Genomic DNA, 16,172 nt, shown 5'->3' on the forward strand with positions numbered 1-16,172 from the left:
TATTGGACATGGAAGGATTCTACCGCAACATGTAAAAATTTGCTGACATATTAGGCCAAACTCAATATGAGGTCCAAGCTCAATAAATCATGATTCATAACTATTTGTTTATTTATGTTTATTTTAGAAAAATCCCCTTTTCATGAATGAGGTGGAGGCCTTCTATTATATGCTTTCTAAGTTATAAAAGACACTTATCAGAAGCAAATATTTATCAGAAGAGGAACTTGGAGAAGAAGAGAAATGGTTGGAAAGATAATATCAATGAGAACTCTTCTATACATTTGTAGTATCTTTCACAAAAGATTGATCAAGAGAACAGGTTTTCAAAACAGAAGCAACTTGGATTGTAATACAAATGCATTCAACTTAAAATTTCACAAGTACCCATCTCTCAACCTTAGATCAGAATCGGAGTTTTCAAAGCAAACTCTGATTTTCGACGTTGAAGGAGCTTTACTGAAGTCTTCATCTTTGTTTCCTTACTTCATGATTGTTGCATTTGAAGCTGGAGGACTCATAAGAGCTCTTATTTTATTACTTCTTTATCCTCTGATTTGGCTGGTTAATCAAAATATTGGAATCAAAATTATGGTCATGGTTAGTTTTTTTGGGATCAAACAAGAAGGTTTCAGAGTTGGAAGAGCTGTTTTACCTAAATTCTTCTTAGAAGATGTTGGGTTTGATGGTTTTGAGGTGTTAATGAGGTATGAAAGAAAGATGGGTGTCAGTGAACTGCCTACAGTGATGATTGAAGGATTCCTGAAAGAATATTTAGGAGCTGATTTTGTTGTTGGTAGAGAACTAAAGGTATTTCATGGGTATTATTTAGGTTTAATGGAAGAGAAGAAGGGTAGATTGGATTTGCAGGAAACTCTTTTGGGGAAATTTCTTGGTTCAGACACCACTGTTGGATTTGGAAGTTTTCAGAAATCTCTTGAAGATTATCATTTCTCTCTCTGCAAGGTAAGAAAATGAATAGCAAATTCATGCACGAACAATATGAAAACAAATATTGATTCTCTAATGATTCTACTCTGTAACAGGAAATCTACTTGGTGAATGAAGCAGAGAAGAGGATCTGGAAGAACTTACCAAAGCAAAAATACCCAAAGCCATTAGTATTCCATGATGGTAGATTAGCCTTCAAACCAACCTCAGTAAGCACATTAGCTATGTTTATATGGATACCGTTTGGGTTTTTCCTGTTCATTTTCAGATTTCTAGTTGGAATTTTATTACCTTATAATATGAGCATTCCTCTGTTGGCATTGAGTGGAATGAGACTTGTTCAATCAATAAGAGATTCAACTCCATCTTCAATTTCACCTACCAAAAAGAAAAAGAACAAGAAACAGAACAGAAAGGGTCTTCTATATGTGTGCAATCACAGAACACTTCTTGATCCTATATACCTTTGTGGTGCAGTAAGAAAACCACTCACAGCAGTCACATACAGTTTAAGTAGAGTTTGTGAAATGATAGCGCCGATTAAAACTGTTCGATTAACAAGAAACAGAGAAAAAGATGCAGAAATGATGGAAAAGATGTTAAAACAAGGAGATGTTGTTGTTTGTCCTGAAGGAACAACTTGTAGGGAGCCTTATTTGTTAAGGTTTAGTCCTTTATTTGCAGAGGTAAGTGATGAAATTGTTCCTGTTGCCATTGATGTTCAAGTGAGTATGTTTTATGGAACTACAGCTAGTGGGTATAAATTCTTAGACCCAATATTCTTCAATATGAATCCTTATCTTAGTTACAGTATAAAGATACTTGAGAAGAGATCATTATCAGAAACACAAGCTTCCATTAAAGTTGGCACGAAGAAGAAATCAAGTTATGAAGTAGCAAATCAAGTTCAAAAAGAGCTTGGTAAAGCATTAGGATTTGAATGCACAAATCTTACTAGGAAAGATAAGTACATGATATTAGCTGGTAATGAAGGTATTGTCAAGGATATCAGCAAATCTTCAACAAATTAAGTTACCGAAGAAAAAAAGGCGATTACTTGGAGACCCATGGAGTTTTATCATTTATGAAAATTTTAGTTTCATTTGTTTGTTTATTTTTATTCAAGCACACTAAATAAAATCTATTTCTCTTAATTTACTTTCTTCTTGTATGAATTGTGAGGTACTTCTTTAATGGTGTAGTCATGGATGCACATGTATATGTCTCAACACTGTACATATTTATGACACTGCAGAACTCAGAGATAAATTACTAACAGGAAGTAATTAGGATTTTTAGGGGGAGAAAAAATAAAGTAAAAACAATGTATGAAAAAAAACTAAATTCAATAACAAAAATGCATGCTTATGAGTATTGATCTTTTTGGCATCTTCATTTATTTGTAGGTGTTTGGTGCATGTATTTAAGTACTAAATATTTTCACCAATTTGCAGGAGAGGGACCCTGCATAAAAATAGTTAAAATGTGGTATAAATGTTCACTGTCCTTCTGCTAGATTGTGATCAGAGGTGTAAAAATTTGTTTTCATTAATGTGAAGAAATTTACATGTTGGGAATCACAACAAATGTACAAAACAAGGCAAAAAATAAAGGACAGAGAAAGTTAGATATCATATAAGCATTTTTTTGGTTAGTAAATGCCTAATTGACTTGGTGTCCAAAAAATAAATTCTAGATGTACCTAACTACTCTCTATTTCCCAAGGATTTAGGAAACTAAGTGGTCCAAATTTGTCGTAAGCAAACCGATAATTGCACCAACATTTAGCTATAACACAGTGTCACAGTTGATGGAGGTTATTGTAATCAAACAGTTTTACACTATGATTTCAAGGGATCAGGGCCTTCATCTGTGGAAATGCATCTGACCCCAGACAAAGAGGGTAACTGCTTAGGAGATAACCAACCAAAGGGAACAAAGTCTAAACCAGACCAGAAATTTAAGATTGATCGTCCATAAGATTCCTTCCTCTATTTCAATAAAAGATGTTTAATCTTACCTCCTCTCCAAAAGTCTGTTTTTTATGATTTCATGTCTGTGATTGTTGAAGCTAAATCTAATTCTAGTATACCCAAGTAACAGTTCAAAAATCAACCTAGGAGATATATAAGTAAAATTTAAAATGTATCATCCTATTAGATAGTCAGAAGAGTAGCTTATGGGCATAGACATTCTTAGCCGTTATTGGTTGTTATTTCTTTTACTTAATGATGTTCTCGTGTTATTCTCAAAAAACAAAAAAATGATGTTCAGTGTTACTATTCCATCACTTGCTGTTCAGCTGTTGTTAGGTAATCAAGGGGGTTCACATGTACAAGATAAACTAAGAAGACACCAATTGAAACTGTGAACTGCAAAAATGAATCTAAAATATCATAGTTTTCTCGAACAAATTTGATTCTCGAAGTATACCACAAGTTGGTAATGTGTAGGGGTATAACCGTATGAATTTATCACTCTAGATGTACCAACAGTTTGTAATCTGGAGAACTTGTGCAAAATAAGTCTAGGCTTTAACTGAGAGGTTCTATATTTTAATATAGAAAGGGTATTGACTCCTGGAAATAATTATTATTCAGGCTCATGTTGTCACTGCTATACATAGATGAGTGGAGCAGCTGAAGATAATTGGAAAAAAAAAAAATGAAGGGTCTGCTATGTAACCAGTAAATACTCAAATCAATTAACAACATTGTACAAGGGAAATCTTCCCAGTGGGTTCGTTATACATGGGGCGTACCAGAAAAAAAAAAAAATTATGTCACATTCTTATATACAGAAAGAGGAAGTGTCTAAATGAGCAGTTACCGGGGCAGGCAGCTGAACCGGGTGCCTTCCTCGAGCAGATGAACTATAAAACTTTGAGACAGCTGAACCGGGTGCCTTCTTCCTTAAGCAGATGAATTATAAAACTGAACGGAAATTAATCTTCTAGTAGTTGCAATTTCTGACTCAACAGGCCCCTCCAAGGTTGTATGTGAACGCCCTCCAGCAAACATACCTGTACGGGAAATCTCAAGATCACGTCTTTGTACATATTTGACCTCCGACAGGAAAACACTGGCTACACTATAAAGGGGTTGTTACCAATAAACTCTGTTATTTGAATGTTTAATAGCAAATAACAACATATTATGTATATTTTGAATCCTATAGATAATGAGGTCTTAACTCACAATGGTCGGAAATAATAAAAGAGCGAGCTATTATAATAAAGTAAGCCTTTCATATGCCCAAAATGATTCACAAAATATGTGGATAAATTCATTACCCTTTGGTAATTGGCCCAATAGAATTGGATACGTAATAATAAATCCAAAGTCATTCCTTATGTCCTTCAAACAATGAAGTCTAACTCGTTATTATCTATAACTGAGTTCGAGCGTGCACGGGAGAGCACGTCATGTCTATGACTCTATTCACATTTAACTATTTGAGGCTGAACTAATGGACCTTGAGGAAACAATAAATAGCTATACATATTCAAATAAGGAAAGTAACACATATGCGATGGATGAGAAAATTACCATGAAAGATTATCACAAGGCAGAAGAAAACGGTAAACATCATAGCCAACAGGTTAGTGTTAGTTGAACCTGCCTTAGCTGCTTTCATCTTCTTCATTGTTTTCATTCGCTCAATCCTTGCACGCTTCAACATAGCTAACTCGGAAATCTCTTTTACCATCTTCCTATCGGCAGCATCCAGAGATGGACCTCTAGGAGGTCGAGGAGGCTTTTTGGATATTGTTTTCTTTCTTTTTTCCTTGATTTTCTTCTTCTCTAAATTCCCCATTGTTTGTTCTTCCCCTTCAGATGATTTCCTCTCTGGAAGTAGCAGTTCATTCTCAGAAGAACTTGAAATAGGATCAGATGAACTTAGACCACCATCAGTTCTGTTTGGTCTATCGGTCCTCGCAAACCCATTCCAAACCCTACCCAACAAATTCTTAGATTGTGTAATGCTTGGGAGAGGGTCTGTTCTTCTATCTTCTTCACTGGTTGTCCCACCACTTTCAAGATCAATTTCATAATCTCTTTCTCTCAGAACCATATTGTCCATCAAAATCTAAGCTTATATCTTTTACCTTTTAAATAACCTAAGTTTAAAACTTGACAAATCCAAACTCTCAAAATCAAGAATTGATCCCCAAATCTCACATTTAATGCGATTCAAGCCATCACAATCTAAAACAACCCCCTTTCACATCCAAGAGATCAAAATTTGATGGTTACTACTCAATGAATTGATATATTCGGCCTATCCCAAAGGGGAAAAACAGTCACCTTCTGATTAATAACTACAAAATGTCCCCTAGGGTTTCAACACTCTAATAAGCTTTCTCCTTACCTAAGATAAAATTACTCCTCAATTCTCACTTTTGAACAATAAATCCCTAACCTGGAAATTGAAACAAAGATAAATTGCATTAAGCTCAAAGAAAGCTGAAAACGAGAAAAATAAGAACTTGAAACCCTAGAAAACGAAAATCACGTTAGGAAACGACGACATGTAGCTCCGAAATCACAAGAATTTAGAGAAAGAGAAATTAAAGAATCGAAAAGGAAAGAAGTTTAAATGGGGAGGAGAAGAAGCCCAAAGATCTGAGCAACGGAAGAAACCAAACCTTAAAAAGTAGAACAATAAAGAACGAGAATGAGATAGAGAGATGAGATAAAAGGAGAAACAAAAGGATCCAAGATCCAATTTGGAAATAGAATAATAGAGAGAATCCAAAATCCACCTACCTGTCAAGTGCATTCCTCGTCAAAGGAAAAAACGAAAGATGGATAAGAGCTCAAAATTTTAGAGAGAGAAAGACAGATTAAAGAAAACGAGGTCCCCAGGAGAAAACTTCAAATTTTCAAAGCTCTCTCTTTTACCTCAACATGGAGAGAGAGAGAGAGAGAGAGAGAGAGAGGTGCAAGGGGCAAACCGGGGGCCGCTTTCCGGTTTTCTGTGAATCCGCCAACTACTCTACCTTATTCATCTTTCTCTATAAGGTGGGATTTGTACACCCAAATCGTCCACCCAGCAACGTAGCTATTCTTTGACTTTACGAAACAACTAGCAAAGCAAAGAAGTGGTTTGCTCTTAAAAAGAAGCAATAAAACACATAAGTCGTAAAAAAAAAAAAAATTGTCATCGTGTGACTTGAACTTGGGACTTCCCGTATTGGTAATGAAGCATCAAACCAACTAAGCTGCTTGCATTTAGATGCTTATAACATGACACTCTTTTTACTTATTCACTTCTCCCTACACCTCTCAAAGTTAAAAATGGGCCCCGTGTGGTGGGAGGCCCTGTGCGGGCGCACGGCTCGCACCCCTCACCACACGGCCCTGCGGGCAAGCTAGATCTTGTCTGGTCACGTCACTCGGACGGGAGACGGGTCAGACATAGTCTCATTTTTCATTACAGAAGCCCTCTATATTTTAAGTACTTTCCCCTCTAATGTCGATCTCATGTTTCAGAACGAAATGTGTTCCATCTCAAAGTAACCACTCCTCTTATTAGGTTTGATCTGAATTTGAGGGTCGAAATGATTTAACTCACAAAATCAAATCAACATGCCTATAAATGAACAAACTAATTTGAAATTTTGATTGACATAGGTCGGGTCGAACTATTTTTGGTTCTCAAATTTAATTCTAACTCCATAAACAATTATAACTATCAAAGTTGGAATAGGTCAGAGAAAAATTAATTTTTTTTTTTAACCAAAATAAGGGCTTGGGAGGTGCTAATAGGGTGGGTGGTCCAAATGAATTGACCAGAGTGGAAGGGACTGAGACTATGCTAGTAATATAAATGAGGGGTGCCAATAAACTCCCTTAAGATAAATCATGATGGAAATTAAAAGACTTTAATTTGTGAATGATAAAGGAACATTAGTTTTGCACAGACAAAGAAGAATGAAGAAGATATTAAACTGAAGGGTTATTTTCCAAATGGCCCCCAACTTTGTGACCAGCTTCCTGCCTGGCCCCCTACTTTAGCAATAATTTTCATATGGCCCCATTTTTCCATTATCTTTAACGGTCCGTTACTCTCTCTCCTCCATCTCATTTTCTCTCTCTACCAAGTCACCTATCACGCCACATCATCATCTTCTCCGGCATAAGTCGCCCACCGGCCAAATTTCCGGCCGGCGACCTTCAATTTTTTTTCTCTCTCTCTCTCTAAAAATAATAAAAAAAAATTTATTTCCTCTCACATCTCTCTCTAAACTCCGGCGAAGGGAGGTCTGTTCGTGATGAACAGACCTCCGGCGAAGGGAAACCCCCTTCGCCGGAGTTTAGAGAGATGTGAGAGGAAATAAATAAAGAATAAAAAAATTTAGAAAGAGAGAATAAAAAAAAATTGAAGGTCGCCGGCCGGCGACCTATGCCGGAGAAGATGATGATGTGGCGTGATAGGTGACTTGGCAGAGAGAGAAAATGAGATGGAGGAGAGAGAGTAACGGGTCGTTAAAGATAATGGAAAAAGGGGGCCATATGAGAATTATTGCTAAAGTAGGGGGCCAGGCAGGAAGCTGGTCACAAAGTTAAGGGTCATTTGGGAAATAATCCTAAACTGAATTTGATGGTTACTCTTAACTTAATTTGATAGAAAATAAACTACAAAGATTTATCTATTTATAAACTAAAATTTAACCCACTAACTACTAGCATGATCCCACTAACACCACTCTTACCACTAAATTGACTCACTAATTTCTTAAATACTAACATCAGCCAAACTAGAATTTGAGTTTAAAATTTTAACATCCTGCCTTAAACTCAAACGGTATAATCCCCATTATGATCTGCAACTTGACAAAGGGATGGACCTTCAACGACTAATAAAAGTATTAGCCATTTCTTCTTCAACTTAAAACCTCCATATCAATCTGGTTTTTCGTCGTACTATTTCACAACTAATTTGTCTTTGAAAATGTCTCGTGACCATCTGGTTTATATTTGGTTTTGAGAATTTCGCCTCAATTAACTTCTTTCCTACAAGAAGAGAAATTAATTTTCGAGTACCATTTTTTTCAATAAAATAAATTTAATCGTCTATGCCTAAAATCTACTCCGCATTTTTCAATCCAAAAATTTAAAATTTTGAAAAATTTTGAACCCTTTTGAATTTTTGAAATAAGGACTTAGCAAAAATTTCAATCCCCTATCCCCAAACTTAAACCGAATATTGTCCTCAATGTTCTGAAGACTATGCAAAAATAATAGGATGAAGGAAAGATATTACCCGGTTCGGAAGTCCTAGCCGTGGGTTGCCTCCCAGAAAGCGCTAAGTTTAACGTCTTCAGCCAGACGATACAAATGGTTCGAAAAAAAAAAAATTATACCTACTGGATTACAAATATGTGATTAACTGTAAACCAATAACCGATACATTTGTGGGTCCACCCAAAACACAAAGTTTTCAGTGAATGATAGTCTCACACTTTTTTAAATTGATGATAGTGTAAGTGAGACTATCAAGATAGAAGGGCAATCCCCAAACTTAGACGACAATAAGGTCGTTAAGTTTGGTACTGCACCAGAGAGATCACAAACCGGATAGAATGGGTCTTCATATGGATGATCAACAGAGGGAGTGAGTGCTTCAAAATCTACACATGGTTTTGAGGGACAAAATACAAAGCAATCTAGAGGACTATCAATGACACCCGGACTTAAACTAGGGTTCTCTAAAACAGGTACTTCGGGTTCCTTCAATGGAGAAACCCTACTATCAGACTCACAATCCCTAGAAGTCGAGTTAGATAGTCCTTTTATAATTTCTTTTATCATGTTATCATCGGTGTCCCTAAAGAATTCTAAATCTTCGCCTAAATCAGGCGAGTCAATCCTCTCATTTAGCAAATTGGTCAACCATGATTCATCATCCTCAGTTGAGTCAAACGACTTCAAATCATCTTCAACTCTAGTGAACTCTTCATTATGGTCTGAATGTATTTCAAGTTCGATACAATGAGAGGATATCTCAATATCGGGCTCCATCGTTTCTGAGATTTTAGTCTCAATAACGATGTTGTCGGGAGAACTATACTCCTCTAAAATTGTATCCTCGTCATCATAGTACACAGGACACTATGGACCGTACTCTACATTCTCATGGTGATCTTCTTCTATAATACTGGTTGTTATTTCTTGTAGAGGTCTACAGATATTGTCAGTCTTTTCTTCTAAAGTCTGACAAAACTCGAAAGTACTCTTTTGAAGATCACTAACAGTTTGGGTCAATGAAGATGATCCTAAAGATGGAGAGTCAATAGTTTCACCGTTATCCCACTGAGGTTGAGACACGTGTGGAACATAAGACTCTCCATTAATCCTCCTTAGCGCACTCATAGACTCTTCATGAACCTTCTTTAACATACTCATAGTTTCGGCCAACGAAGGTGATGTTGAAGATGAAGGATCAATAGTTTCACCGTTATCCCATTGAGGTTGAGATACGTGTGAAGTATAAAATTCTTCGTTATAATGCATGTAAGAGTCATTAGTTTCAATGTTTTCCCATTGAGGTTGGGACACATTTGGAGCATAAAACTCTCTACTATAATGCATGTAAGATGATCTGTCAGGATATCTATAATATGGTTCATAACCTTCTTGAGGTTGGTAATAATCCCTACGACCATCATTATGCACATTGTCTCTAGGATGACTACTACTATTCTGCCCATTTGCTAAATACCACCATGGTAGATTTGAAGAACTCTCGTCCCTTCAGCCATTATGTTGGGACCACGATCTATCAATTTCTCATCATTTTTTTTTTTTTTTTTTTTTAAATCGAAAACCGGGGAAGCACTACGAAGATCCTAGAAGGAAAACAACCACAATCAAGCTGACTCAACCAAGCAACCTAAACAAAATCTAGACGACTGACAGATTGGTCAATTTCACTTAAAAATCTAGACAACTCCTATATTGTAACAAAGCCTGAACTATAATTGTTATGAGGGTTACTCCGTCAAAGTAATACGGTCAAACAATTCTTGGAGACGACCAACGATGAACATTGTGATAGCCGTCCAACCTTCGGTAACGTTTCCTCTTCTCGAGGTGACCTTTTAAAGAATTGAGTGACTTTTTCCTTTGAGGAATGCCCAAATAAAAATTAAGTCCTTGAATTGTTTCAAAGATCCTATGAGCTCGATACCCTAAGGCAATGTCTAAACCAGATTTTAATTTAAGTGAGGTTTGGGATTCGCAACGTTGTTTCCTAAATGGGCAAGAGATCGGTGATGAAATCCGACTCCTATCTTGTAATGGGGCTTGTGCCCTTACTAAAGACGATTAAACTAAGCAGTTCGTCAAATCAATGAGGCACACAAAAAACATACAAGTACCCACTTACAGGGGATTCGTGGGTGGTCAGAGAAATTACCTCCCGTTCAAGACGGGCGAAGACCTTTGTAGACGACCCGGGCAACTCTTCCCTTAAGTGTCCGAACCCGAGGCTTCGTTTGACTTTCGGTTACAATTTACAAGCCCTCTAATTTAGGGTCAAAACTTTTAATCCAAAAAAATAAAATTAAGAAAGTCTAAAGTCTCTCTCTCACCAAAAATAAAATAAAAAAATAAAACTGTAAATTTCTTCTTTTCGACTCCTCCTCCTTGTTTGCGCCTTCTCTTTCGCTCCTTAATGCCCTAAACACCAAAAATAGAAAAGCAAGTCAAAGTGGCCAAAAATAAAAACTTACCAATAATAAAAACTTTCCAAGATTAGAACAAATTTAAAACATAGTCCCCGGCAGCGGCGCCAAAAAACTTGATGGGCCTAGAAAGGTTTCCCTAAATAGGTCTACACCCGCAAGTGCACGGGTGTCAAGTTGTAATATTTCCGGAAAGACCGGTTCGTTCCTCAGAGACTAGTTAAATTTATTCTAAAACTAGGAAATAATAAGATTTTTAAAATGGTTTTGATTTTGGTTTTAAAATAAAATAAATAAAATATTAAAACGAATAAAAAACGAAAATGAAAATGAACTCAAATGGGGGAATGATCTAAGGATTCAGAATCTATCCACGGAACAACTCTAAAGGTGAACTAATGAGTCAACGAGTACTTTTATTACTCAGGCTTTAAAACATGAATGGTCTAAAGTCTGGAAGATATCTTCGTTAAAGTGAGAAAAACTAATAATGTATGCACAACTTTCTTATGTATTCATCGCTCAACTATTATGCATCAACCAAGAAGTATAATCCATCAAAGATTTAGTCTAAGCATGAAATATCAACTCTAGAAGCATGAATAATGAAGAACTAATCAATCATCAAGAAAGAAAATGCAAATAGGACATGAACAACCAAAAGATTACTCGACTCAGAATTTAAACACACCTAGAAAGTAGATAACAACATGGATTTCATCAAACACATTAGATGAAAGATTAACAATTCATAATCATCAAATGCAGTCTCTTCAAATAATCAAAATAACAAGAAAGATAGGGTAGAGTAAACCAAACGCGAGACTTGTTGATGATGAAGATGGTTTCACACTTCTCTGTTTTCTATTCCTCTCTGTCTCTCTGTCTCTCTCTATCTTCTCATAAAATAACAAAGAGAAAGAAGTGAAAATGTTGAAACTCTCTTTCTCACTACTCACTCTCTTTTCTCTCTCACAAAGAAAAGAACCTCTCTGTTTTACAACATTTTTCTCTCTCTCTAAGAATTTCTGTGAAGCACAATGATGAAGATGAGAATCAGTCCTCTCTCTCTCCCTCTGTACATATGCTCTGTTTCTGCTTCCTGTTCTTCCTCTTCTCTCTTTCTCTTGATTTTCTTTAATGTTCCAGAGAAGAAGAAGAAGAACAGAATACTTGTGTTCTGATTAATGAAGATTACTGTTCTCCCTCCAAGATGAGATATGATGATCACCAACCAACCTTCGTTTTTATACAACTCCCTCTCTCTCTAAAACTTGCCATCAATTTTCAATCAACCGAACCTTGCCTTTCATCCATCTTCTATTTCCAGCCCATGCAATCTCCCAAAAGATCACATTCTCTGTCGTCTCATGAAAAGAGCCAGTTAGAACTTCCCTTTCTCTCCATATCTTCAATCAGCCGAATCCTCTTAATCTCTGCTAGTTTCTTAATCAAGCTCCATCTCTCTTTCTAATTAGATTTTATTTCCTTCCAGCTCTCTTGGTACAGACGCAGCCAAGTGTGTGGGTGAGAAACAAAAGCTGTCCACCCACACGTGGAGGAGCATTGTAGAGATTGTGTGACAACCACCGAATCATAGTGCACCAAAAATCCCGAGATCCTTCCTTAAAAATCTTGTTTCAATTGCCAATCAACTCTAATTTCCCTTCTCTCTGTTTCCTTTTCAAAAAGATGTCCCTTTCCTTCTCTAACAATAAGAATAATTATTTGATAACTAATAAGGGTCATTAATTAAATAATAAAAGAAAGGATAAGTATGGGTGGGAACTTTCCTGTTTTCATTCCTTGGCTACCAAAGAGAATTATAATGTGTAGCATGGGACATTGTAGGGGAGATTACCACGGGACCCCACTGAATCAGCATCACGTGTCCTATAGCAAAAAGTCAAGTGATGTATTTTTTTACCTAAACTTTGACCCGTTATAATCTCTCCATCCGGACACCAACGTCGGTGAATATTTTCCAGGACCAATAAATGACCAAAATGATCTCAAGTGTGTCTTTCTCCCGATTTTATCTATTTTCTGCGCTCAATCCCGTAAAGACACCTGAAAAAGAAAACAGTAGCAATTCATCAGAGTAACAGCTCGATATGGACTAACTAGCTCCAGTTAAGAGATTCAGATGGGACATTTTCATGTCTCATCAAAAAGTTTTTTTTTTCTTAAAAATATGACACTAAAATGGGACAACCTAAAAAAGAAATGGGTTATTTCCCTAATGGCCCCCAACTTTGTGACCAACTTCCCGCCTGGCCTCCTACTTTACGAAAAATACCCATATGGCCCCCTTCCGTTATAACACCGTCACTCTCTCTCCTCCATCATGTTTTCTCTCTCTGCCAAGTCACGCCACATCATCTTTTACGCCACCTCATCATCTTCTCAGGCATGGGTCGCCGGCCGGCGACCTTCAATTTTTTTTTTCTCTCTCTCTAAAAAAAAAAAATCTTCTTTTTTATTCTCTCATCTCTCTCTCTAAACTCCGGCGAAGGGGTTTCTCTTCGCCGGAGTTTAGAGAGAGAGAGGTGACAATAAAAAAAAAAAAAAAATTTTTTTTTTTTAGAGAGAGAAAAAAAAATTTGAAGGTCGCCAGCCGGAAATTTGGCCGGCCGGCGACCCATGCCGGAGAAGATGATGAGGTGGCGTAAAAGATGATGTGGCGTGACTTGGCAGAGAGAGAAAACATGATGGAGGAGAGAGAGTGACGGTGTTATAACGGAAGGGGGCCATATGGGTATTTTTCGTAAAGTAGGGGGCCAGGCGGGAAGCTGGTCACAAAGTTGGGGGTCATTAGTGAAATAACCCAAAAGAAATTAGGTCATTCATTATGGGACTGAAGGAGTAGTCATTAAACCTTGATGGCATAACTTGAGTACGAGTTGAACTTGGACGTAATTCTGAATTATAATGATTAATGGGAAAATAGGTGTGTTCTCAATTACTTGAGATTCTAAAGTTATTGCCTCATCAGCTATATCGATTCTTATTTGATGATTTTCTTTAATAGGATAGTTCCAATCTCCATCTTCATCATCTTCTACCGAATAATCATCCTCATATTCTCCAAGCTAATAAAAGAATTTTGATGATGCATAAAATGTCCAGACGTTGACTAACGTCTGAAGAGTCAAGATCAGACCTGAAGTCTATCGAGTCAACCCGGATTAAGGTAGCAGGTCAACTGAACCCTCGACGATCCGTCACATACTTCCCTAACTTGGAGGTCGGCTAGAGGAAACCAGCCATGTAACGCCCTTGACATGAACGGATCAGTCCTAGGTCTCTAAAGGAATGAGGGGGGGGGGGGGGGGGGGTCCTCGTAGGTTTGGTCGATGTCTTACGCCCAGAACTGGGAAGGCAAAGCGCACTAGCAATCTACCGACTTAATCCCAGAATCTCCAAAGAGATCTCAGTCGGCTACAGATCTCTAAGTGTTTAAGCAAATGTGGACTTCACGCGTCCAAGGGAGGAAACTTCTCCTTAAAGATCTATCACATCGACAGGATATCTACAAAAGATCCTTGAACTTAGGAACTTTCATCTATCCTGGACGTGGGATAAACCCAAAGGGAAAACTTCCTCCACGACAATCACCGCCGCCTCTTAAGCCTATAAAAGGTCCCCAAATCGTCCTTCAAAGGACACGATCTCTAAACCCTCGAAGATCACTGTTAACTCTGAGTTCTCGTAACTCGCCCCCCAAAAGATCGATCAATATTCATTCTTTTACTGCAAGTAGCACCCTGACTGGCTTGAGAGTCGGAGCGCTTTTCGAACCCTTTGAAGGTTTTCCCCCCTCGGGAACAGACGAACAGGAGTGGTAAGCAGGAGCAGGAGCGAAGAGCAAGGAGCAGGAGTAAGGAGCAGGAACAAGGAGCAGGAGAAGCAGAAAACCAGAGCTGGAAGCAGATTCAACCGATAGGATCTAACCTGACTCATCAGAACATTCAACTTAACGGAGGTTTTCATGCATCAGCTCCCTGTTTCATGTTGATATAACGGAATACCATTTTTTGATATCAACAAGTTTATCTTTCTTCTACATCATCTTGAGTAAAATTAACATTCTCAGAATGTTTCTTGAAAACTCTACATCTAATTTATAATGACCAAATTTTTTACAACGGAAACATCTAACTTTTCATCATACTGTTCAATTTGTTTGGATTCCTTACAATGACTTTCTTCACCATTGGAACCACCATTCTAAACAAAGTTACTTTGTTTCGAAAATTTTATTTTATAGACCCTGCAGCAACTCTCTGGTTCATCATATGCTCATGGAAACATAATGAACTCATTAAAACCTCACCTGACATAGTTGAGAGGTCTTTTCTTTCCTCAATTGCAGCGACAACATAGTCAAGATGGCATGTCAATGTCAATGATATCATGATTTTATCAATAACACGTAGATCAGTCAATTGTTCACCATTATTGACCCGCAATTGATTAAAAATAGATTGAACTCTAGAAAAATAATCAGAAATATTTTCAGAGTTAATCATATGAAGAGATTCAAATTCACCTCGTAAAGTCTGCAACCTTACATATTTTACCTTCTCATCACCCTTTTGGAATCTTTATAACATAGTCAAAGTTGTTTTAGCTTTCGAGTTTTTTTACAACAATTTGATAGAGAAAGAATAATGTCTTTTAATTCTTCTTTTTGTTTTCTCTCAAAAGTACCCTTTTGGATATGAGAGAGAGCTTCATGTACTACTTGACCAATTGGTTCTACATATCCAAATTTGACAACCCCTCAATTTTCTTGGAGCCAAATAATGATTTCATGTGGATACATCATTGATCAAAATGTTTTCTACAAAATTGCGGAACCTGAGGTTGGATTTACCCGTTCATTTAGCAATACAGTTAGTAATCACAAAATATTCCTAGCTCTGATACCAAATGTAAAAGACTTTAGCTTTCGAATGATAAAAGAAAATTAATTTTGCACATACAAAGAAGAATGAAGGAGATATTAAACTGGGTACTGAATTTAATTACTACTCATAACTTGATTTGGTAGAAAATAATTTACAAAGACTGGTCTATTTATAGACCAAAATTTAACCCACTAACTATGACCGCTACTAAAATGATCCCACTAACTTATACTTTAACACCAATAACTTGCCACTAAATTAACCCACTAAATTAACCCACTAATTTCTTAACTACTAACATTAACCAAAATAGAATTAAAATTTACAATTTTGGGTCTAGTATATTTAATATAATAATTAATAATGGTAGACACCCGCAAGAATATAGCTATGCCTTTGTAGAATATGGTGACCACCTCTAGCAATGCCTACCACATTCGCTGCTATCTTCGCAATCTTTGAACTTATAGCATATTTTAAGTTTTCTTGCTTACATGTAAAAAGAAAAATAATTAGATTTTAGAAATTATAACTTGAAGAAATAGAATTAAAAATATAGAAAACTACTCAATATATGATACATTATATGTAATATATCACATACCACATATCATATA

The 16,172-nt window shown here is 36.7% G+C and overlaps 2 protein-coding genes across 11 annotated transcripts; one reads left to right on the forward strand and one right to left on the reverse strand.

Annotated features, from left to right (window-relative positions):
* The first annotated feature begins 243 nt into the window (after nucleotides 1-243).
* Nucleotides 244-2,105, forward strand: LOC147569091 (putative glycerol-3-phosphate acyltransferase 3). Its single transcript, XM_086655541.1, has 2 exons — nucleotides 244-966; nucleotides 1,047-2,105. The coding sequence occupies exons 1-2, from the start codon at nucleotides 244-246 to the stop codon at nucleotides 1,980-1,982; spliced, it is 1,659 nt and encodes a 552-aa protein (XP_086511667.1). The 3' UTR covers nucleotides 1,983-2,105.
* LOC147569092 (uncharacterized) lies at nucleotides 245-5,951 on the reverse strand. Of its 10 annotated transcripts, none has more exons than XR_015231182.1 (4): nucleotides 5,721-5,951; nucleotides 4,500-5,373; nucleotides 1,096-3,973; nucleotides 245-959 (listed from the first exon to the last, which is right to left on the reverse strand). XR_015231182.1 is itself a non-coding variant. In XM_086655542.1 (3 exons), the coding sequence occupies exons 2-3, from the start codon at nucleotides 5,032-5,034 to the stop codon at nucleotides 3,864-3,866; spliced, it is 645 nt and encodes a 214-aa protein (XP_086511668.1). In that variant the 5' UTR covers nucleotides 5,035-5,373; nucleotides 5,721-5,942; the 3' UTR covers nucleotides 245-3,863. The 10 variants fall into 10 exon arrangements, 4 of the variants coding, with proteins under 4 accessions (XP_086511668.1, XP_086511670.1, XP_086511669.1 ...); XR_015231184.1 differs by having other exon boundaries at nucleotides 4,500-5,322; nucleotides 5,721-5,931; XR_015231185.1 differs by having other exon boundaries at nucleotides 4,573-5,373; nucleotides 5,721-5,928.
* Between the last annotated feature and the right edge of the window lie 10,221 nt (nucleotides 5,952-16,172).

The sequence above is a fragment of the Eschscholzia californica genome, unplaced genomic scaffold (assembly GCF_041429995.1).
Source record: "Eschscholzia californica isolate CP2 unplaced genomic scaffold, dmEscCali1.0.p SCAF_1, whole genome shotgun sequence".
NCBI classification, from domain to species: Eukaryota; Viridiplantae; Streptophyta; class Magnoliopsida; order Ranunculales; family Papaveraceae; genus Eschscholzia; species Eschscholzia californica.

Excerpts from the sequence above, each read along its gene's own strand:
- LOC147569091 (XM_086655541.1), top strand. The coding sequence starts at position 244 with ATGGTTGGAAAGATAATATCAATGAGAACTCTTCTATACATTTGTAGT. Across the intron at positions 967-1,046 it reads ATCATTTCTCTCTCTGCAAG|GAAATCTACTTGGTGAATGA; the intron begins GTAAGAAAATGA and ends ACTCTGTAACAG.
- LOC147569092 (XM_086655542.1), bottom strand. The coding sequence starts at position 5,034 with ATGGACAATATGGTTCTGAGAGAAAGAGATTATGAAATTGATCTTGAA. Across the intron at positions 3,974-4,499 it reads CCTTGTGATAATCTTTCATG|GTATGTTTGCTGGAGGGCGT; the intron begins GTAATTTTCTCA and ends TTTCCCGTACAG.